Consider the following 24,849-nt stretch of genomic DNA (forward strand, 5'->3'; position numbering starts at 1 on the left):
AGGCTAGTTCTGTCAACTCAAAATGGAAAAATAAATTATTTACTTTGACATTTGTTAACTGAGTTGGTCCAATTCAGCCAGGGGCCCATTTTCTGTGGAGACTCAAGGAGAAAAGCTCCAGTGTAAATACAAACAATAAAGAAGATACATTTGAGACTAAATACAAACAATAATGGATTTACATTTCAGATTAACAATTCAATAAAGAAAAATGAAAAACTGATGGTGCATAGAGCAGAGAAAAGCAGCTACACAAACAGAGAATCTGATACAAGGTAGGCAGATGTTAATACAATCATAGTAACAAAACTCCGTATGAGAGAATACTTAGATATAGTTGTTCTTACAGTTCAGTATCTATTAATATATATACATATTTCAATGGATTATAGCTGCACAAGAACAATTAGATTGAGGTAGTAGATGAGACTTCCATGTACTGGAAATAGAGTCATGAGAGTAAAAGGTATAAAAGAGACAGAAAGTTGTGAGTAAAAGTTAAAGAGGGTGGAGGGTGGCAGTTAAGCAGGGGCAGGACCAAGAGTTTAGTAAGTAGTGTTTTAGCTCTTTTTGAAGTGGTTTAAGTGTGTGATGTTTCTTACATTGGAGGGGAGTTTGTTCCAGGCCAGGGACACTGTATGTATAGGAGTTTGCCAGTGTTTTTATTGGGGTTGTAGATTACATTTTGTTCTACTGGTTTCTTGGCTTCTCACACCCCCCCCCCAATGCATACTGAACTGGTTTTCTAACCAAAAAAGATAGAACTTAAGGTATTAATTTACTACAAAACTCTTGTCATATTATTGTGCTCACACTGTTTCCATTCTTTCCATCCTCTTTTTTTTCCTATCCTTTGCCTCCTGCATTCCAATCTACGTTTCACTTATCTTTTTTTTCTATCTATTTCAAACAGGTTTGGAATTTGCATACTCCGAGGCCCCACCATCCATGCAGAGCATCATCATGGGCTTCTTTTTTTTCATCTCTGGCATTGGTTCACTGCTGGGCTCTGGCCTCCTCTCACTCCTGGCCTTACCCCCCACTGGCTGGATGAACTGTCCTGAAGATTACGGTAGGTATTAATGAATACAAGGTATATTAAATCACCATACATTCTACCTTTGCTATTTTTTAAGAGTTAATCCATTTGATAAATCAGGTGCCATGCCATCCAAGACTGCAGCAGAGTAGTAAGTGAAACGTATGAATGATGCAGTGAGTGGAGAGAGATTAAGGAAAAGAGGAAATAGAAAAGTACAGTTTTGTACCTACCATAAATGTAGATGTTCGAGGATTCCATTGCTGCAGTCCTTACTATTGGGTATAGTCCGCATCCAGTTTTCTTGCCCCAGATGTCAGAAGACCCTAAAAGACAAGGCCCAAAATACCTGCACCAAAACATGAACAATATATACAAAAATATAAGCAGGTAAATCACCTACACAACCACCCCTAAACACAGAGGGGAAGGAGGGAGGCAATGGAATCCTCGAACATCTACATTTATGGTAGGTACAAAACTGTACTATGTTCTTCGCCTTCCATTGCTGCAGTCCGAATCCCAAAGCAGAGGTAAGGGAGGCTGGCAAATCATAAAGAAGCAGGAGCTGACAACATGCCTTGCAAAACAGCTGTGGCAAAACCAGCCCTAGACTTAGAGTAAATAGGAAGGTGATAATGCTTAGAGAAAGTATGCACTGAACTCCAAGTAGCTGCTTCCAAAATATGAAATGCTGTTGAAGTGGCAGTAGCCCTAGTGGAATGAGGCCTAATCCCAGCTGGAACCTCCTTGCCATGATGGGAATAACAAAATGCAATGCAAAAGCCAATCCACCTAGAAATAGTTTGTTTTGACACAGGCTTGCCCTGCGAACTCAAAGCAAAAGAAACAAACAACTGCTGAGACTGCCTAAAATCCTTAGTCCTGCTTAAGTGTGTACATCTAAAGTATGCAAAATCTTTTCCCCTTTATTTTGGGGATCTGCATAAAGGTAGGCAAATGAATAGTTTGGTTTAAAGCCACACTAGAAACCACCTTAGGCATAAAGGAAGGATTAGTACGTAATGATACCCTATCCTTATGGAAAATCAAAAGGGCTCGACTGCCATAAGGGCCTGCAACTCAGACACCCTTCTTGCAGAAGTAATAGCCAACAAAAAGCAGTCTTCCATGACAAATATTTCAATTCAGCAGTAGAGTTTTTCCAACACAAAATTGAGATCCCAAGCAGGAGTAGGAGCTCTATATTCTTAGAAACTGCTTGAACAAGGGATGCGAAAACAATGGTGGGTCACAATCATAGTGAGCTGAGATTGCTGCAGCATGAATCTTGATGGAAGAGAAGGACAGACCCTTGTCCAGTAACTCAGTAAGATATTGAAGAGCCATACTCAAATTAGGCTCAGAAATCTCCAAATTCTTTTTACTCCAAAATAAAAATCTCTTCCATTTTGCAGGTCTTCTAGCTTCCATAATCACATTTAAAACTTGTTGAGGAAGTTGAGACCTGCTGTGTTTCAACACAGAATATGCCAGGCTGTCAGAGGAAGAGAGTGAAGCTTGACATTGAGCAGATGACCGTCCTGCTGGGATAACAGATGTGGAATCAAAGGTTAAGGCCATGGAGGCTTCTTTACCAGACTCCGTAGTAGAGGGTACCAGTGTTGCCGAGGCCAATCTGGAGCTATCAAAATCATCCTTGGCCTGTCCTGTCTGACCTTTAACAGTACCTTTGGAAGAAGAGGCAGAGGTGGAAAGGCATACAGATGAAGGTTTGTTCAACTGAAAGACAGAGCATCCACTTTCCAAGCTGTGTGATGAAACCCCATTGTGCAAAACTGTGGCAGCTGGTGGTTTAGTGGAGAAGCGAACAGATCTATGTCTGGAGTTCCCCATGACACTGTCAATTTCTGAAATACATGAAGATCCAGTTTCCACTTGTGGGGATCCATGATTTGTCTGCTTAACACATCTAAGGAGTTCTGTGCTCCTGGCAGAAACCTTGCCTGAAGAGTTAGGTGCCTCCAATAAAATCATTGCATGCCTGCATAGAGGATAAGAATGTGTTCCGCCTTGTTTGTTGAAGTACCACATGACAGTTGTGTTGTCTGTTAGAATCAACACCTGCCCTGGAAGAAGTAACTCCTTGAAAGCCAGAAATGCGAACTGGACTGCTAACATCTCCTTTATGTTGATATGTAGATGCTGTAGTCTGGCAGGCCACTTGTCTTGTATCCACTTTACAGTTAGATGAGCTCCCAAGCAATGTCTGAGGCATCTGTCGGTAAAATCTGACTCGCCTATGGCGGGTCACAGAGAGTCCCTTGTTTAGGTGACATTCCTGAGCCCACCACAAAAATACTCTTTGAAGGCAAGGTATTATTTGAATGACAGTGTCTAAATCCTGGCAGTGCTGTGTCCATACATTTTTGAGATACCATTGTAACTTCCTCATATGCAGTTTGGCATTGGGAAGCACCAGAAGACAAGATGCCATGAACCCTAATGCTTGAAGGACTGTCTCTGCAGTCAGCACGGACTGATGAGATAGTTGATGGAAGTAAAGTGACAGACTCTTTTGTTTGTCCGGGGTTAAAAGGCCATCTGGGCTGCTGTATTCAGTCTCACACCCAGAAAGCACATGTCTTGAGAGGGTACTAGACTGGACTTTATTTCGTTCACAGAATACCCTAGGCATCTTAGCACTGCTATAAGATATTCCAGATGCTGTAGAAGGTCTTCCTTTTCTTGAGCCAGAATCAGGCAGTCGTCTAAATAAGGATAGATTTGAAGTCCTTGTAACCTGAAGTAAGCTATCACTGGAGCCAGAACCTTTGTGAATACTCTAGATAAGCCAAAGGGCAATGCAGAGAACTGATAATGAGAATCTCCAGATTGAAACCGCAGATACTTCCTGTAACTTAGCCTGATATGCACATGAAGGTAAGCTTCCTTGAGATCTAAAGTTACCATCCAGTGATCTTTGCCCAGCAGGAGTAAAAGCTGTTGTAACGTCAACATCTCGAACTTGGGAATGTCCAGATAAGTGTTGAGGAGAGATAAATCCAAAAGCAGTCTCCACGTGTTCCCCTTCTCTGGTACTAGGAACATGGAATAAAATCCTAGGCCCCGTTTTGACACAGGGACTGGTAGAATGATGTCCAACACCCATCTGTCTTGAGTAATTAAATCCCAATTTCCTTTGAAAAGAGACAGTTGTCCTTCCAAAGGAGCTGCCAGACGAGAATCTACTGGCAGTTGAAAAGGCAAGTCATTGGGTCTGTTTAAGGACTGACCCCTGCCCTCACCAGAAGTCTGAGCAGGTGAACTCCCTGTTCTAGGCCTAAAAGAACCTTGAGCCCTGCCCCTACTACGTCTAGACCTACCCCTAGACTGGGAATCATAAGCAGGATATGTCCACCCCTTAGCAGGCCAATTTCTACTAAACTTGTGGCTGTACCTGCAAAAATCTTTAACAGTTTGCATAGACTTAGCTTTGTCCTCCATTTTCTTCAAAACTGCTTCCACAGGTGAACCAAACAACACATCAGACTGTAAAGGAGCATCCAAAATCCTTGTCTTAACATGCTCAGCTAAATTTTGATCCCTCAACCAGGCATGCCTGCGAAGAACAGAACTAGTGGCAGCCACCCTCGAGGAGGCCTGCACAGCATCAAAACCACATTGCAAAGAATGCTTGCCCACTTGTTCAGACACATAAACTAAATCCAGCAAGTCTTTACAATCAATACCTTAAGCATCCACCTTAGATTTCAATTGTGAAAGGAGATAATTTTGATATTTCAGCATGTGAAACTGACAATTTAACGCTCTCATGGCTAGAGTGGAAGAAGTATACACTTTCTTACCCCACCTATCTAACGCCCTTGCCTCTTTGTCAGTGGGAACAGGATTCTTAACCACAGAGGCCTTAACACCTTTAGGCCCCTGAGAAACAGTTTCTGGGTCCGCCCTAGGACTCTTAAACAAATACTTATGAGCTTCACCCTATAGTACCTATCAGGTTTAACAGGAGCAGGAGGCAAAGAATCAGGGTTCAGGGAAGCCTCTGCAAAAACATCTTCCACCACATTCAACACAGGCGGTATAGCTAAGGGCCTATGCTGGGGAAAAACAAGAATTCCCTAAGCCTCTTCCTGGAATCAGAGTAATCCTGGCCTTCCCATTTAAAGTGCTCCCTCATGGAATGCAGAGTCTCTGAAAATGAAAAATCCTCAGGAGGAGAATGGCATCATCCACATCAGAATCAGAATAATGAGGATACTCCTGCAAATCTTCCAGAAGATTCAGAAGCCCCTGAACCCTGTTCAAAACTGTCAAACTCTGGTTCCACTCTAGGCCTCTTATCAGGAGGGCCCATAGAACCTCTAATCATAGTAATCAAATCTTCTGCCATTTTAAGCATATGTTTCTTAGGTACAGAAAGTTTTGGCAACAGAAGGAGAGGCTCTAACTACTTTGGGAAGAGAGGGAAGAATAGTTACCTGAGAAGCCCCTCAGCCTGGCCTGCCTCCTGAGAGGTACATCCTGTAACAGTAAAGTTTCTGCCTGAGACTCAAACCTCTGGCTCCACTGAGCCATCTAAAGAACAAGGTATACACAATGTATGGTAATCCCTATGAGGTATTTGTTTCCCACAAGAAATACAGTTATTCACACTGGATGCGGACTATACCCAATAGTAAGGACTGCAGCAATGGAAGACGAAGAACATCAAAAAATAAAGTATTTTTATTATTTACATACACATTTCTTGAAATATGTGATTACTGGGTAATCACACTAAGCAGAGTTACAAAGAGAGGAACGTTGTTGGGTGAAGGGACATAAGTGACAAGATGGCGGAAACAAAACATTTTCAATATATTATTTTGATATTCTTGGTATAATGCAGCAGTTTTGTACATGGAGTCTTATTTCTGAGGAAGAGAAAAGCACTGCTTCAGCAAAACCAGTAGATTTACTGTCTTAGGATACACAGTTTAAACTCCATGGATAGACTTCCCAGAGTGAACAGAATGGATAAGTTGATGTCCCACTACTTCCAGCTTTGGCCACTATTCCACAGCACAGTACATAAAGAGTTTAACGGTTCCAAAATGAGAAGACAATAACATCCTACAGGTACCAGCACAAAGTACACTACAAGATCAGAACAAATGCTGCCAAAATGGTGGACAGAGTCCTTAATCACTATAGGTAGGTGCAGTGGACCATTTGATCTCTATACTGCCTTGAGTCAGATCTCACCTGATCAGTTATGGTGTGCAAACTAACCAGCAGTGGAAATTTCTACAACTGAGTTTAGGGAAAATGCAATATTGAGGCAACTTACTATAGTAATGCTATAATGATTTTTGTAAACAAGTCTCAGTAACAGACCTGAAGCAGAGTCCAAATACATGCCTGTTAAAATTTTCTAATAGGCAGATTAGGACCAGCAATATCACCAGTTGTCAAGAACATAAATGGCAAAGACGTGTACTGTAACTTTTAAATACTTTATTCCCTAGTAAACTGATCAAAACATACAGGCCAGGCAGCCAGAAACAGGTGACACACCGTTGATTGAACTGGTAGGGGTCTGGAGTTGAAAGGGTGACCTAATGATGCACCACTTTAAGATCTGCTCCTTCATATCAAGTTCTCAGGTAACTGATTTCTGCTTTAGAGGTCAAGTAACTTATTAGGTGGTAAGAAGAAAAGTACAGTTTTGTACCTACCATAAATGTAGATGTCCGATAGGCATGCATCTGCAGTCCTTACAAATGGGTTGTCCTGTCGTCAGGCAGCCCTTCGGTCGGCCGGATTCCAAAGTCTGGGTCTGGCCTCGGCTGATGTCGCACTTCACCCGACGTCATAGCTGCAGTTCTTCGGGTATAAAGGCATCAGCCAACGCCATTTTCCTCAGTGTTTCTTGCCCCAGATGCCAGGTGCCCTCTAGGAAGGCTAAATTTGGATAAATGCAAATGGTTCCAAACAGTAGAGAGCAAACAAAAAGTAAGCATGTATGTACATATATACAAACAAATACTCCATAATAGATACCCCAGCTAGCTACAAGATGGGCAAATACCCTAGGAGTACCACAGAGGGAAGGAGGGTGGGTAATCCTGACTGCAGATGCATGCCTATCGGACATCTACATTTATGGTAGGTACAAAACTGTACTATGTCCTTCAAGGATGCATCTGCAGTCCTTACAAATGGGTAGAATACCATAGCCAAACTCGGGGAGGAGGAGAAATAAGATTATGGTGTAGTTAAGATCCCTTGCAAAACAGCAGTGGCAAAACCTGCTCGGGATCTGGAGTATAAGGGTAAATTATAATGCTTGGCAAATGTATGCACGGAGCTCCAAGTAGCAGCCTCTAAAATGTCTTTGGTAGCCACTCCTCGTAAAAAAGCTGTGGTAGTGGCTGTAGCCCATGTAGAGTGAGGCCTGATGTTTTCTGGAGTTTTCTTCCCATGGTAGGAATAACAAAATCTAATGCAATTTCCTATCCACTTGGAGATTGTCTGTTTTGAAATTGCTTTTCCTTCCATTCCTGTTGCATATGCTACCAGTAGCTGGTCAGTTTTTCTATTGCCCTTGGTCCTGTCCAGGTAGTAACGTAATTGTCTATGTACATCCAAGGTATGCAACAGTCTTTCTCCCCTGTTCTGTGGGTTGGGGAAGAATGTAGGCAGGTGGATAGCTTGATTTAAGGATACCCTGGAGACCACCTTTGGCATAAAAGTAGGATTAGTTCTCATGGACACTCTATCTTGATGGAAGATCAGGAAGGGCTGTACTGCCATTAATGCCTGTAGTTCAGATACCCTTCTTGCTGAAGTGATTGCAAGCAGGAAAGCAGTTTTCCATGATAAGTACTGTAATTCTGCTGTTGCTGCTGGCTCGAAAGGAGGGAGTGTCAACTTTTCTAGCACAAAGTTCAAGTCCCATGCTGGCAATGGTGGCTTCCTAGGTGGTTTTACATTTTTAATTCCTCTCAGAAACTGCCTGAGCAGAGGATGTGAGAAGACTGGAGGATCCAAGTTGTATTCTGCTGAAATAGCTGATGCATGAATCTTAATGGAAGAATAGGACAGGCCATTGTGGAAGAGCTCTGCCAAGTATTCCAGGATGTTAGCTATGTTTACCAGTGACACATTCTCTCCTTTTGCAGTACTCCAAATGAGATATCTTTTCCATTTTGCTGAATAATTTTTTCTTGTTGAGGGTCTGCGAGCCTCCAAGATAATGTCTTTAACCCTTTGAGATAAATCTGGGTTATTTGGTCTTATGCAATGTTCCATGCAGCCAGCTGCAGTGTTTTCAGGTTTGGATGCAGGGTTTTGAAGTTGTTCTGTGTTAACAGCAAGGGAACTAGGGGCAGAGGCCATATTTGTTCCCAAGACATACTCCTCAGTAATGGGTACCAATGTTGCCTTGGCCAGTCTGGAGCTATCAGGATGATCCTTGGATGGTCTTCTTTGATCTTCAATAGCACCTTGTGCATCAAAGGAAGAGGTGGGAATGCATATGCTGTCAGGTTTATCCAACTGAAAGATAGGAGTCCACTTTCCAAGCAAGTGGGTGGTACGTCCTTGTGCAGAATTTTTTCAGTTGGTGATTGTGTGGGAATGCAAATAAGTCTATTTCTGGTAGTCCCCATTTCCCTGTAATGGTTTTGAAGATGTCCGGATGCAGCATCCATTCGTGGGCATCCGTGGTAGTTCTGCTTAGGATGTCTGCTAGTATATTTTTTTTTCCTGGCACAAAAATTGCTTGTAACTGAATGTTGAAGCTCAGGGCCACATTCCAGAGGTCCATTGCCATCCGGCATAGAGGGTATGAATGTGTGCCTCCCTGTTTGTTGATGTACCACATAACTGTGGTGTTGTCCGTCCTTTTCAACAGTTGACCCCGTCGAAGAAATGGTCTGAACGTCTGAATTGCCAGTTTTACTGCCAGCATTTCCTTTTGATTTATGTGTAGGTGCAGCTGGTCTTGAGTCCATAAGCCTTGTATGCACTTGTCCAGCATGTGTGCCCCCAACCGAGGTCTGAGGTGTCTGTTGTGATGGTCTGGCTTGGTTGAGTGTTGTGGAAGGGCAGTCCTTTGTTTGATTGACAGGCCTGAGCCCACCATTGGAATTCTTGCTTCAGGCATGGAATTATTGGAATTTGGGTTTCTAGGCTGTGTTTGTGCTGAGACCATAAATTCCTTAGGTACCACTGTAACTTCCTCATATGTAGTCTGGCATGTGGAATCAATATTATGCAGGATGCCATGTAACCCAGGGCTTGCAGGACTTTTCTTGCTGTTAGCTGGTTCTGCTTTGTTAATGCCATGAAGTAGAGAGGGAGTTGCTCTTGTTTTTCTACCGTCAGGAATGCCATTTGTTTTGATGTGTCCAGATCTGCACCCAAGAAGGTTATCCTTTGGGATGGTATCAGCCTTGACTTTTTTATATTGACTGTGTATCCCAGGGCTTGTAGTAGATGAATGACCCTTTCCAAATCTTTTGTTAATTTGTTTTGTTGTCCGCTTGTAACAGGCAGTCGTCCAGGTAAGGGTAAATTTGAATTCCCTGAAGCCTGCAATGAGCAATTACTGATGCCAGGCATTTCATGAATACTCTGGGTGCAGTAGATAAGCCAAAGGGCAATGCTGAGAATTGATAATGCTCTGATCCTGCAAGAAATCTGAGGTATCTTCTGCAATTTGGTCGTATGGGGATGTGCAGGTATGCCTCCTTGAGATCTAGAGTTACCAGCCAAGACTCCTTGCCCAGCATGGGAAGAAGCTGCTGTAGGGTCAGCATTTTGAATTTTGGAACAATGAGGCATGTGTTTAAAGCGGACAGGTCGAGAATAGGTCTCCATTGGTTTTCTTTTCTTGGTACCAGGAAGAGTCTGGAGTAAAATCCTTGCCCTTGTTCCATAGATGGTACCCTTTCTACAGCTCTCATCCTTAGTAAGCGAGTTATTTGTTCTAGAGCTCCTCTCTTCTGATTTGGAGGTAGGTTTGGCATTCCTCTCTTCCTTGGTAGAGTATGGAAGTGAAACCTGTAACCTTGGTCTATTGCCTGTAAAATCCATTTGTCTCCTGTGATGTAATGCCAGTTTACTGAAAATAAGGCTAGCTTCCCGCCTAAGGGTGCTTGTAGTTGTTCCCTGGTAGGCGGTGCCAGAGCCAAGTCACTGTGATTGTCCTGTGGAAGTGGTGGTGGCTGGATCTGTGGCTGTACCTCGCTGGTTGTTAGCCTGCCACTGACGTCCCCTGTAGGCACCTCTGGATTGACCTCTGCCTCTTGAGCGCCTATTCCTGCCTCTCGGAGCTCTGGAGGTGTCTGGAAAGGACCAATTCTTGGAAGGCCAGTTCCTGCTAAACCTTGGAGGCTGGACCTGCAAGAAATCCTTGACTGTCTGGACAGATTTTGCTTTCTCTTCCACCTTCTTCAGCACCTGCTGTGCAGGGGAGCCAAACAAATTGAGCTTATCCATGGGAGCATCTAGGAGCTTTGATTTAACATGGTCTGGTAAGGACTGCTCTTTTAACCATGCATGTCTTCTGATCACTGTGCCAGTCATGGCTGATCTAAAGGAAGCCTCCAGTGCATCATAGCCACATTTTAAGGAATGATTACTGACCTGCTGAATGTTATGTACCATTTCCTGTACAGATTTTTTGTCTAATGGTTCATCCGAGGACAGCTTTTTAGTTAAATGGTCTAACATAAATTCCTGATACTGAATCATGTGGAATTGACAGTTCAAGGCCCTAGCTGAAAGAGTAGCAGAAGTGTAAACTTTTACCCCATCTCTCTAAGGCCCTAGATTCCCTTTCAGAGGGAGGAGGTTTTGGCAGAGGTAGCTGCTACAGCCTTGGGTCCCTGGGAGATAGTTTGGGATCTGCAAAAGGGCCTTATACAAATGATAATGTGTGTCCGGAACCCTGTAGTACCTATCGGGCTTAGCAGGGGCCGGAGGAAGAGAATCAGGAGCAGTACAAGCATCATTAAATGCATCATCCACAACAGTAAGTACTGGAGGAATGGCTAAAGGCCTATGCTGTGGCAAATGCAAAAAGGTTCTAAGCCTTTTCCTAGAGTCTGAAAAATCCTGGCCCTGCCATTGAAATTGTTCCCTCATAGCATGCAAGGTTTCCCCAAAAGAAAATTCCTCAGGCGGAGAGGCAGTAGGAATGGATTCTTCTGCATCCGAGTCCTCATAAGGAGAAAAGGGGCCCTCTGGAGGGTTTGAATTATCTGATTCATCAGAGGAGTCATCTGAAGAAACTGGCTCAGGGGGCTCTACTCTAGTCCTCTTTTCTGGAGGTGGGTGAGAGGCCCTGTCTGGATGTGGTTGGGATCCCCGGATCAAAGAAATGAGATCCTCTGCTAGACTAAGCATTTGTGAACTAGAGCTAGGCCTGTGAGAGGGGGTCTTAGCAGGCACAGTTTTGGTAGTTTTTGCTGCTTTAGCCCTGGCAAAGGCCTTAATCGACATGGATGCAGGTGGCCTAGCAGCTCCACGTGCAGGGGTAGAAATATCCAAAGGGATAGTATCAGATAAATCCTGTGAGCCTGCAAGAGCGGGTGGGATTTCAGTAGCAGATTCTGCCAAGCTGGATGAGGCCTCGGTAGAAGGCAAGCTTTCGGCCGAAGGAAGAACCGTGGACTCGGTTTCAGCTGAAACCGAACACTCGCGGTTGGCTTAACCGTGGTTTTGGCCGAAACCGCGGACCGCGAGTGTCGGTCCTTTTCCTTGCGCTTTTTAGAAATTTGTGTAGTCGGAGTATCCGACGGCATAATGTAAGCAAAAGCGGAGCCGAAAAACTCTTCAGCAAATTCCGACCGACGTCTAAGCGTCCGTCGGTTGAAAGAAGCACAGGCTAGACAAGCTGCTACGTCGTGGTCTGGGCCTAAGCAAGGTAAGCAGTAAGAGTGGAAATCTTTATGAGGTATTTGTTTCCCACAAGTTAAACAGTTATTCACTTTTTCTGACATCGGCTGAGGCAAGAAAGAGTCCCCAATGGGGTACTTAGCTTTTTAGAAGTCTTCGGTAGTAGTAATCTCTGGTTCTGACCGACCGGCACTTGCGAACAGCTTCTGCTTCGGGCGCCACGCGGCAAGAAAGACTGAGGAAAATGGCATCGGCTGATGCCTTTATACCCGAAGAACTGCAGCTATGACGTCGGGTGAAGTGCGATATCAGCCGAGGCCAGACCCAGACTTTGTAATCTGGCCGACCGAAGGGCTGCCTGATGACAGGACAACCCATTTGTAAGGACTGCAGATGCATCCTTGAAGGACATCCCAGTTTCAAATGGTGACCACCCCCCAAACCTGCAGAATGATCTGTTATGGTTTTGGTAACTGCAGAACAATACTTCTTTGGAAGAGAGAGGGAACTGGAATATAACTCGTGCTTCACGAACTATACATCAGTTAGATACGTTGTAGTTGACAGCAGACGTGACTTTAGTGAAGCAAGCCCCAAAGCCAGACAAATCCCCTTATGCAACAGACCCTCACTGTAATGACTGCATCAGAATCATCTTAATATATTAGTCACTGAAAACTTTCCTTGGAAAACAGGATGCCTTCTCTTCTAGAAGAAAAATAACAGCTACCTGTCACAATTTCAGGAGGAGGCTGGATTTAGAATTTTGTTAACATTTAAAGTAAGATATTTCCAAATTAATTAGTTCAAAAACATACTTAAACACACAAACTATTTTCAGAGCACTCCAGCTACTAAATAAAGACACACTACTTTTGGATAAAATTAAGTAGGACTTCTCCCACTAAGTAACCTAAAACGTAGAAATTATTTAAGGTAAAGTAAGGGCAACTAAACAAAATGTATAAATAAAAGTTGCAGGTCTAAGCTAAATGAAAAGGAAATAAGTAATTTTATTAAAATTAAAATGTAAAACAGAAAAAAGTGCAATAAAATGGAGTGTTTAACTACAGGATGATTTTAGTAAAGTAAAAGTCACTTCACTCTTGGTGATTGTACTTTCTTTTACTCACTAAACACAAGCAAATGGACCTAACAACAAAAATATTTTATTATACCTTGTTACATGCACCCAAAGTCCAGTACCCCATAACGATATCTTTTTAACTTTTAATGTTTGTTGACAATGGCACACAATTATAGAGAGACCAGTTTCGCCTTTGCTTTACCAGTCATTAAATTTGAGACCTACTTAAAACATTACTTTTTATACGCACAGTTTATTGTACAGCAAATTATATGGATATCTCATTCACAAAAACGTTAACATTTAAACAAATACCAAGCATTATACTGCATACTGCATCTTCAAAACATACATGTTGTTGTTGTTCGTCTTTCATCTTTTCCCGGTTAGGGGTTGCCACAGCAGAACTCCAGTCCGCTAATAATTGGCAGTGGATTTTTTGCGGTGCTGAGTTGCCAGCCCGATGCCCAACCTTCAAAGAAGGCATACCCATTCATGCACACACACCTACCTGCATGTCTTTAAACGTCACTCGACAACATAGAGGACATGCGGACTCCAGCAGAGAATCGAACAGGAGAACCTCTTGCTGTGAGGCGACAATGCTAACTGCTGCATCTTCAAAACATACATATAAAACATTCAAGGTTGCAAAACACAAACTTTTTAAAAGTGTCATCTAATTCTGGAGTAAATATGGCACCTAGGCAAACAATCCACATCTTTTCTTTTTTGATAAACAATGTGTCCCAAACTGATGGTTTTAAAACCTTCTCTATAGTGATAAAGGTAACTGTTGATAAGGGATCTATCTTCAGATGTCTGTATAATGCATTATTCTGTCTGTGACATCTAATGTCACTCATACATTCACTAACATACATTTTAAATGCCCTAGCCATCATACCTGCATAAAATGACCCACAAACACAAGTGGATAAATAGATCATGCTCTCAGTGTCTCTTGTTACAAAATTCCTGATATTGAATATATATATATATATATATATATATATATATATATATATATATATATATATATATGAATATTGTCAGTACATTCTGATGGAAATGTAGTTTTTATTACACATCAAAACTGAATGCAATGGCCATACTGAAAATAAGCATCTAATTTGCTCCTAGGAGCTACACTCTTAGGTCCATTAGGACATGTCCATTTGTGTTTTCCTAACCTTTAACTTAAAACTGGTGCTGTGTGATATGAAAATTTACATTTAGTTGCCGACAGATCAGTGTATTACCACCAGTAAGCCAGTTCCAGTATTTACAAATAGTATCCTTTTATTTTAAAGCTGTTGCTACCAAACTCAGTTAATCAAGTAATCAATAAATAGGGGCCTGTACCATAATTTCCCAGCTTAAACAAAAATTCTAACAACATACAAGACAAATTCCTTTAAACAAATTACCCTTTATGCATTTCCTGCATCTCTTGTTCCTTTAGGTGGGCGTCATTAGATATTGCCATACATAACATTCTCAGCAGTTGGATTCATCCTTTACAAGGAAAATGGCTTTGTGGGCACTTCCAGTTCTAAGGTTTCTAAGGTTAGTACCCCTTAGTAGCAGAGAATAAGGAAAGGGGAACAATATGCATACTGCAGACAGGGAATGGATTGATGGATTGAAGGTGAAATTAATTTGGCAGAAGTGTTTTGTCACAGAAGGGCTGAGCATGTAGTGATCCTTTGCATGTCACACTATTTTCACAAGTGTCCACTATGTATCTTCAGCACTAGTCCTATAGCTAATAGGCAGGTAAGGTGTGTGCAACTGAGAGAACTTCACCTTCAGTCTCCCATAGATGGTGCCCAGATGTTGCTGAAAAGGTAAACTTCCCTACCAACCTCCAGGAGGAAGAGATTGTGTTAAATGCTGGATCATTCCCCTCCACAGTGTTGGTTCTCCCAAAATTTAGGTCTGCTACTTGACCATCTGTTGGGTCATAGTCAAGGCTCCATTCATAAATCATTCCTAATTATTTGTTAAGAAACAAGTAAATGAGATTGTTTATGAGAAGTATTAACTTTGATGTGTACCACTACACTTATATCACGCATATTCAAGAGATGAGCAGCCCATGAAGTACAGGATGCAGCTTGTCTACCTTAACCAGCCTAGCTATCAAAATACAGCCTTGGCTCTTTTGTGCCCATTATCACATGGATGCTTGAAACTCAGCTTCTCATCTCAAACATTATCATCTCAGACTTGAATAAAATCTAGCTTCCTTGAAAAAACAATTGGGAAATTAGACATCTACTTTCCAACACAGAGGAAAAAAGTCCTTTGGAATGGTCTATTTTATGAGCGCATAGCGGAGTTTCTCAAGAAGTTAAAAAGATTTTACTTCTCTTCTTGCAGCAAATACATTCAGACATCTGAGCCATAATGTTGATTGTGACAGTCACTGTCCACTGTTAGGCCAGAGGGTGAGTTGTTTAGATTGTTTCACTGTCGTTGGTGATACTGATATTCAGAACATCAAAAACTGTAGCCAAGTGACACTTACATGCTGGGTTGGAGCTGTGGTTAATACCTGTTGAGGGTGCATCACCTTTATTTAGGGTAATGATGGGGTTCTTTGGTGGGATTATGCTGTGCAGTGGCATTAACATTCTGGGGGATTGACCACCAGACTGAAGGATCCTAGAGGGTGCACCCCAAATTTTCATGTTGATTGCCACAGTCTTCTGAGAAACATTCACTGTATTTCAATCATGACAGCTCCACTGGTGATAGGAAAACAGCAGGTAAACCACTATGTGAGTGATTTACTGCCCTGCACATCAAACAAGGAAGGGGCCAATTCCCCAATCCCCACTGTACTGCAATTGCACACTGTATGTTCCCATTTACTCCTACATATCATTTACATCAGTGTTGGAGTTTCGACCTTATTTCATTTGACATTCATACATATCAAATATTTTTTGACATGCACCCCTAACATTTACCACCAGAAAGTTAACCCATACTGAATCAGCTACCTAATAGAATGTTCACTTTAGTGTGAATTGATACTATGACTGCACTAAAAAAGTGCCAGAAATGTTTCACTTGCCAAAAAGACAATATTCCCAAAGGTTGAAGTGCACTGACAGTTTGGATGGGGTGTGATATCCAAAACCTCTCTTGCATTAAAACAAACAGGATTTCAAGAAGTGAAGTAGGGACTAAAAATGTGCATTTACTTACAAATTATCTATACTGTTATTTGTAGTATGAGAACTATTTGCATCTTTACATACTGAATGTGCTACACTACATCTTCACTTATAATTTGTATGAGTAATTTCTGTAACATTGTATATGTGAATTACTGTAAACATTTATTTTTGTATACCACAATTATTTATAGTAAACTGATTTTACTGTACAATTTACATGATTACTGTCTGAAAAGGATCAGTAACCCAGTTCTCCTATCCAGTCATCAAATTGTAAATACATATCTGCAATAAGCCTTTTTCACTTCCATGGCTTTTTTTTTCTTTCTTTCTTGTTTTAGGCAACATCAATAAGTGCCATATGGATTATTACTTTTTCCTCTTGGCTGGGATTCAGGGTGCCACACTTCTGGTCTTTGTGGTGATTATACTGAGATATGAGAGAAGAAACTGTGAAAACTATCAGATGTACAATGACCTGGAGACTGAATGAGTTAATTGGTGCCTATCACCTCACCTACTACAGTTTGGCATAGTCGGTACATCTCTCCACCATATGGCAGCCAAATGAAACTGTTACAATCCTAGGTGAACTCTTTCCTCAATCACTCTACTTTTTTCATAAGAAATCAAGACATCCTGGAATAACATAAGATGGAAATTTGCATCCTGGAATAACATAAGATGGAAATTTGCACTAGATTATCAGAATGAATTACTGTAAAAATTGTTAAACAATTATCTTGTATATCAGAAATGATAGTTGTATGTCAGAGGCATATTTTCTGTTTTTGTCAGCCTCCAAAAAAGATAAAATGTAAATATTTATCTTTGTGCCCCAGTTATATAAAAGATACGGGGGACTTTTTGACTAAGCTCTATACATGGTATAAAAATAGAAGTGAAAATGAGTGATGGTTACGCTTGACAAACTCACTTTTTACAGTTATTCCTAATGACTATGGCATTGAATTCGTACATGAGTTTTTACATAATAATACTGATATGGCTGGTAGAATGACAGAAAATGTATGTAGTTTAATAAAAATTGTTCTTACTAAAAATTTTTTCTAATTAATGGTCAGCCATTTTTGCAGATAGCAGGGGTAGCCATGGGGACTCCCATGGCTAACACCTATGCAAACATAGTGCTGAATCAGTGGAAAAGTCAATATATTAATAGTTCTGTTGACCCATTTAAAAAAATGTATTGTTTTATCAACTTTTTGCAGATTACTGTTTTATGATAAGGAAAGGAAATCAACAGTGTTTGTTAGATTTTGTTGAATATTTAAATAATACTATGACATTTTTGAAGTTTAAAATGAATTTTTCTTATAACAGTATGGCATACTTAGATGTTCATCTATTTAAGGAATTTGATTCTTTTAAAACTTGTGTATTTAAGAAAGAAATTCAAGCGAATAAATATACCCAAGCTAAGAGTATGCATGCCAGGCATATTTACCGTGGAATAATAAAAAAAGTCAACTCTTGAAGGTTAGCAGACTTAATACAGATGAAATTAAATGTAAAGAACAAATGGAAGAGTTAGTATGTGATTTTATGAATAGAGGATATAATAGAGCTTTAGTTGTAGAGGTTATGAATGATGTGTTAGATAAAAGATTAACAACAGCATGACCTTTTTTAGTGAAGGAATAGAAGATGTATTTCAATCAAGGAACAATATTACAGGTAATAACAGGATTCGCTATATTACAACTTATAATAACATGTCAGGAAAAGTAGAGATTATTATTCGAGAAAAAATGTGAGTATTGATGTCTATGCCTGAGTTAGTAGCCCTTTTGGGTGATAAACCAAGATTTACCTACAGAAACAGCGTTAACTTAAAAGACAGTTATGCTATAAAGATTTTAATAGTAATCTTACAATTCCAGTATTGAGCAAGTATGGCATACTTCGCTGTCATAATTGTAGTTGTAAGAATATATGTGAGCTATTACTATTTCAAAATCCCATAACAAAAAGGAAATATCAAATTAGATGTCAAGCAACATGCAACACTGCACAAATAGTCTATCTAGGGACATATGTAAAATGTGCGAGTTTTTATGTAGGAAAATGCTTGAAGTGATTAAAGGACTGTATTATTGAGCATAAATCAGAAATTAGAAGGACTAGAATAACAAATGCTTTAGCAAAACATATTATGGATCAGGGTCAAATGCATGATTTTAGGATTAAGGTTTTAGAAGTAATGTATAGGAACTTTAGAGGTGGGGATACCAATAATAAACTTGAAATAGCAGAATATAAGTGGAGTACTACGCTAGAGGTCAATAAACAACCAGGGTTGAATAATATGATAAAAATAAAACTCATTTTGGCTGAGTAACAGAAGCAATATAAGTAATTGTTAAGAATTTTTATACATATGCATTGCTTATGATATAGTTTAAGGAATTATATGTCATTTGAATATCAAACTGATTTGTACAGATGCTTGTGTTAAAAATGCATTTGTAAAGTTGCTTGTATTAAAAATATATCAACAGTGGGTCCTACTGGACAGAAAATAAATATACATGTCTGTCAGACTGTATTGTTGTAACTGATGAAATGTACATATTTTAACAGAGGATACTAGAAGGGAAGGGGTTAAGCTCAGCCCAGCTAATCTTAAGAAAAATAGCCTGAAAATTAAATGACTTGGTTTAGGTCTTAATGATTTTATCTCACCAGTCAGAATGCAGCCAGAGATGCAATGTCTGTGAAAAGCCTTGGCTGGGCTCCTGCTTTATTGTGCTTAGTGGTGAAGTAATTGCTACTCTTGGGTACCAGAAAATGGCTTGTTAGTTTCTGCAGAAAGGGTGGAAGTGTTAGAATTGTTTTAAAGAAAATATACATTATGAAGTTAAATGCGCACATGCACTATCCTAGCTAAACTAAACTAACTACAAGTAACTCCAACAACTATATCTATCTAATTCCATATAATATATATGTACAGAAACTATGCTAATTACAAGAACTTTCAGTACATTGTGTGAAAACCCTCTCAGTAAGCGGAGGAAGTCAAATATCAAAGTACAGATACACAATGTTATGGAGAGCTCCTCTGACACATCCAAATACTTAGGTGGTATATGAGATTTGAACTGCTAAGGTAGAGTACAGGGAATTATGGATAAGGAGTAGTCAGTGCTGTGGATATGAAGAAGATTCAGCTTAGACACAGAGGTCAGATTTGACGACCCCTATGTTTGAAACGGGAAAATAGACAACACTGGTTCTTTAGTTTCTGAGGCATTTAAAAGTAGGCTCCTATCTGACTACTCAGTCTTGGGAGCATATATAAATAAATTCTGTAGTTTTGAGTTGATGGTGATCAAAGAAAATCCAGAAAGAGAAATTATGGTATCTTCTGCATGTTTGATCATTTGTTGTTTTACCTAAGCTAAGAAAAATGTCATTCACAGATTGTATATATTAAAAAAGCATCTCCAATACATAACCTTTGTAAACAATAAGTAAGAAATATACAGAACTGCTCCACCTAAAAGCCTGTATACAAAGAATTACCGAACTATGTTTGTACAAAGCTAAGGTGGTGATGGACTCTCATAAGTCTATGAGAGTAGTACTGACTTAGAGTCAAGTTGAACTCAGATGAAGTTGGCCATGTCCTGGAATGCTGTGTCAGTGTCATGCTGAGGCCTAAAGCCATGCTAAGTATCTGAAGTCATGATATGACTGGTGCTAGAATTACACTTTGGGGAAGCAGATACACAAAAGGGTATACGTGGTTAATGTCACAGTAGATGTTTTAATGACTTCAGAAATAGAGATAAACATAAGGCTAGAGGAAAGGGGTTAAGGGAGAGCCACTTCATTTATCTTTATCCTTTCTTTTCTTTACTTCTAATCCATTGGTTTTTCTTCTGCTTTCTTCTCAGCCTTTTTTGTCCATCCACTCTGTCCTCTTCTATCTCAGTTATCTTGTCATCTTCCATTCGCCTCAATTTTTTGATAATGACTTTCCTTTGAATAAAAACAATTCAAACACATGTATGAGTGTGTATATATTTTATATATATACATATGACAGCAAAAATCAGTTAAATAATTACATAATTGCTGTGATGAAATGAGGTATTGCCATCTGTGCCAGGGAAAGTAGAGCAGTGCATGTGTAATATATGCCAGTATAGCTAGATGGAGTTTTGTAAAGAATTTTATGTCATTTGACTATCACACTGATTTGTACAGATGCCTGTGTTAAAAATGTATTTGTAAAGTTGCTTGTGTTAAAATGCATCAACAGTGGGTCCTATTGGACATAAAAGAGATATACATGTATGTCAAACAGTACTATAACTGGTTAAATGTATATGTTTTAACAGAGAATTCTGGAAGGGAAGAGGTTAATCTCAGTCCAACTAATTTTGAAAAACAGGTTGAAAATTAAATGGGCTCATTTAGGCCATAAAGACCATCTTACAGGTCTGATTGCAGACCCAGACAAAAATGTCTGGGAAAACCAGGACTAGGAATCCTACTGTATTGTCCTTAGGGGTAAACTAATTAATACCCTGGAAGAGTGGAAGTTTATGAAATTGTTTTATAGCTTTCAGATGCTGCAACAGATATTAGGAAACCTCTAGGTGTGTATTGTACCAATGTCAGGTGACCAGATGTGATTTCATTCTATAACAAGCACTGACATGAATTTTTAGATATTAGTAAAAGATATGATAAAACTCTCGCAGTAGTACTTTGTTCTTAGGAACCTGACAGAAAGGATCTCTCACAAATATCTCAAACATCCACACACCTCATCTTGCGCCTTGCTGTATTAAACAACTCAACACTAATCATCTTGCCTTGTTGTAGTAAGTAACTTAACTGGGGAACAGTAATTCATTAGTCAGAGTATTATTTTTCTGAATATGTGCAAATCTATCCAACTGTGTTATTTTTTATATCTCCTGTGGTGAAACTCTGGTGTTCATTGTAATTAGATATTCAGTATTCTCATGTTTCCTATTTTATTATTTACTATTTTATTTATTTTATTTATTTTACATTTGTTGACCGGGCTAGTCTGGCTGGATACATGTCCATTTTCAGCAGAGGCCCGAGGAGAAAAGCTCCACTAAATACTAAGTACATTACAAAATATTACAAATGTTTATAAGTAACAAATTAGAAAATCATAACATCACACAGAATGCAAGATAGATTCAGGAGAAGCACATTTCGATGAGCAGTTAATACCATATTAGCAATTTTACATAGAATGTACCTAGGTCGATTAGTACTGTAAAAGGAGAAGAAATAAGACAGATACTAATAGGAAGAGTGAAGGAGAGATGTATGAGAAAGAAAAAGGTTAGCCTGGTGTACTGCAGGAACAAAGCCAATGATTTAGGTAGTACAGTTTAATTTTCTGTTTGAATTGAGGCAGGGATGTAGTCAAAGTTATGTCACAAGGTAAGAGATTCCAGCATTTACCTATAGTGTTAGTGAAAAGAGAACAACCTGCTGTGTTGTTTGCCTTTATTGATTTAGTCATAAGTTTACTAGAGGAGCGGCGAGTTCAGATTATTATACGGGATTAGGAGTTGAGAGAGTATAGGGATGTTGTCAGGTAGGTGTAATATGTTGTGAGCTATAGTGAGTTGAGGAATTTTAGGTAGTTTTGAAATTCGAGCCAGCCAAGTTGCTTTAGATTTATACAGTGGTGAGTCCTAAAGGGGTTACTAGTGGCGAAACGTGCTATGTTATTATAGCAAGTTTCAAGTTTGTTAAGATTGTTTTTCTTGAGGTTGGTATAAATGGGAGAAGCATATAGGAGAGTAGATAGGAGATGGGTTTGAGCACATTTGGTTCTTGTTGCTGGGGTTAGAAAAGGTTTAATACGATATAGGGATCCAATTTTTTGTTAACAACCTTGATGGTGTTGTTTATGTGCTGATCGAAGGAAAGATGATTGTCAATGGTTATTTCAAGAAGTTTAGTAGTTGGATCAGGCGAGATGATAGTGCCATTATTAGAAGAAATGGTAAAGTTTAAAGGGGGGGACCGAGAGGTGGGGGAGAAGAGGAGGAGTTTAGTTTTTTTTGCATTTAGTAGGAGAAACCGTTTAGAAAACCAAGTTTCTACTTTGTTAAAGGTATTTTGTGTTAAGGAGGTCAGTTCAGCAGAAGAAGGTGCGGAGCAGATAAGAGTAGAATCATCTGCATATTGTATGCAGGTAGCTTGTGGTATAGCAGTCTGAAGATCGTTTATAAAGAGGGTGAACAGAATTGGACCTAGAATGGAGCCCTGGGGAACTCCGATGGAAATGGGCAAGAGAGAAGAGATGTGATTTTCCCAAATTACTGCTTGTTGTCTGTTGTTAAGGTAAGATTTAAACCAATTTGTGGCTAGTTTATCACAAGGAAGAGATTCGAGAATATTGATTAAGAGAGAGTGGTTAACCATGTCGAAAGCTTTTGAGAGATCAATGAAAAGAGCGGAGGAGAGAGAATGGTTGTTTCGATTTTTGTTGATAGTATCTATAAAGGAGAGAAGGGCAGTGGTGGTACTATGATGGGGTCTAAAACCATGCTGGCAGTTTGCTATTATGTTGTGGAGGGAGAGGTGGTGTACCAGTTGCTGGTGAATACATTTTTACTATTAAATATTAAATATTAAATATTAACTATTAAATATTTATGTACCTTTTGTTGTGGCTGGTGTTTTAGAGAATACTTTTATGCTTATTTTCGTGACACTGTGGCTGCTCCTGAAAGCCTTACTGCATTGGTTAAACTCTACCATGTGTATTAGTATACATTTTGCTCAGTATAATTGGGTAAGCTTGTGAGAGCCTTACAGTAGCTGACTGGTGGAAGCATAATTACCTTATAGCCTGGGCAGAAGGGGCACAGCTGCTAAATCTGTGCCAGCCTTTCCCAGTTGTATATGTGTCTGTTTGAAAATCAAATATCCAAGTGTGTGTGTGTCATCTGCTTGGAACAGGGACACACTGCTCCAAAGTGGTCAGTGTGGAGTCTTGTTTGGGGCTTGAAGATAGAGTGAGTCCAGCCCCAGGTCAGTAGTGTGGTCTTAAGTGAAATTGTGCTTGGTGCAGACAGCTGCATCTGAAAATACTCTGTTTCCATTTTTGTTCCTAGTGGCCATCCATCACCAGTGTCAGCGGTGAAGATTGAGGCTGTTTGATTATTGGCCAGGAGTAGGGACAGTCACAATTATGTTAAATCAATTAAAACTATAATACCTTTAAAATCATATAACCCAGAATTTTAAAATGAACTTTTCATCTTTAAAAATGGTTTTACATTATTCATAGTGCTAAGACCAGGTATATGGTTAGCCCTAAAATAATTAATCCACTTATACTCAACAAATTCAGTAAATGTAATTAAATCACCTCCCTGTTCATTTTTATAAATCCTTTGTATATCTCTGAATTTAAAAATGTGGCAGGTACAGCTACTTTTACCTGTATTTTGTGATATTTGACTTATTGGGCCCATTAAGCTGTTTTGAGTTTTTTTTTTTTTTTTTTTTTTTTTTTTGTGTGTGTGTGTTTATGTTTAATAGCAGGATTAGAGATGTGCAATAAAAGTAGCCAAGTAGGCAAATGTAAAATGCAAGGAACACCCAAGGCAGCAAAAGAATGAGGTAGTGCATTAGCAGAAATCAGTTAGAAGATGAAACTATAAAGGTAGACACACAAAAGAGAACAACAAAGATACTTGAGAATCTTAAGCAAACATCAAGGTTTTAAATTCACAAAAGAAAGTGATGTAATGTAGCAGCCAGTTTGCTACAGTTTAAAAGAAAAAAAGTTTACTTTTTGTTAACTTAATAGCTCAGCTCTGTAGTGCTCCTTGCTTAGTATAAACTGTGGCAAAGTACAGTGGTGTACACTTACCATAAATGTAAATGCCCTACCCTGACGTCAGTATTGTTGGGTATAAAGGGAGCCAGCCAATGCCATGACATCAGTTTCATCTTGCCCCTAGAAAACAGGAGCCCCATAGATGAATCTTAAGCAAGGGACCAGATTAGAGGAAGGGGACCTGTAGGGCATCCCAGCAGAGAGTCCCTCTAGAAGAGGAGGAGGACAGAGAGAAACATTGTTATTGTAAGGAAAATAAGAGGGATGGAGACAGGGATAGAAGACTGCAACAGTGAATACAATCAATGTCAAGTGTACATGACTGTACTATGTTCTCTGTGCTTTACTGTTGCAGTCCTGACTTATGGGATGATTCCCAAAGCTGAGATGAGGGTGGATGTCTTAATAGGAAGAGAGAATGCCCTACAAGACAGCAGTGGCAAATCCTGCTTGGGACTTGCAGAAGGCTGACAGATGGTAGCGTACCAATGACCAGGTAGCTGCTTCCAAAATGTCTTTGATAGGTACTCCCCTCACGAAAGCAGTGGAGGTAAAAATGGCCCTAGTCGAGTGTGCCCTAACAAATTAAGTGTAACAAAAGGAAACACTGTGGGATGTCCACTAGGAGAGACTTTACTAGGAGACTGGTTTTCCTTCAGAGCCCAAGGCAAATGGAAACAAACAGTTCTGATTTTCTGAGAGTTTTAGTCCTGTCAGAGGAAGCAAGGTTGTCTGTGTACATCCAAGGAGTGTAGGAGCCTATCCCCTTCTTCTGTGG

The 24,849-nt window shown here is 39.9% G+C and overlaps 1 protein-coding gene across 2 annotated transcripts in view; it reads left to right on the forward strand.

Moving 5' to 3' along the window:
• The window catches only part of SLC15A3 (solute carrier family 15 member 3), a 296,719-nt gene extending 279,031 nt beyond the window's left edge, over nt 1-17,688 (forward strand). For both annotated transcript variants that reach the window (XM_044083996.1, XM_044083995.1), the window contains 2 exons: nt 914-1,072; nt 16,534-17,688. In XM_044083996.1, the coding sequence (XP_043939931.1) occupies nt 914-1,072; nt 16,534-16,685 (311 nt within the window). In that variant the 3' untranslated portion in view covers nt 16,686-17,688. The remainder of the gene's footprint in view (nt 1-913; nt 1,073-16,533) is intronic.
• The last annotated feature ends 7,161 nt before the right edge of the window (nt 17,689-24,849 follow it).

Source organism: Protopterus annectens, chromosome 9.part0, assembly GCF_019279795.1.
Source record: "Protopterus annectens isolate FY-2018-M chromosome 9.part0, PAN1.0, whole genome shotgun sequence".
NCBI classification, from domain to species: domain Eukaryota; kingdom Metazoa; phylum Chordata; order Ceratodontiformes; family Protopteridae; genus Protopterus; species Protopterus annectens.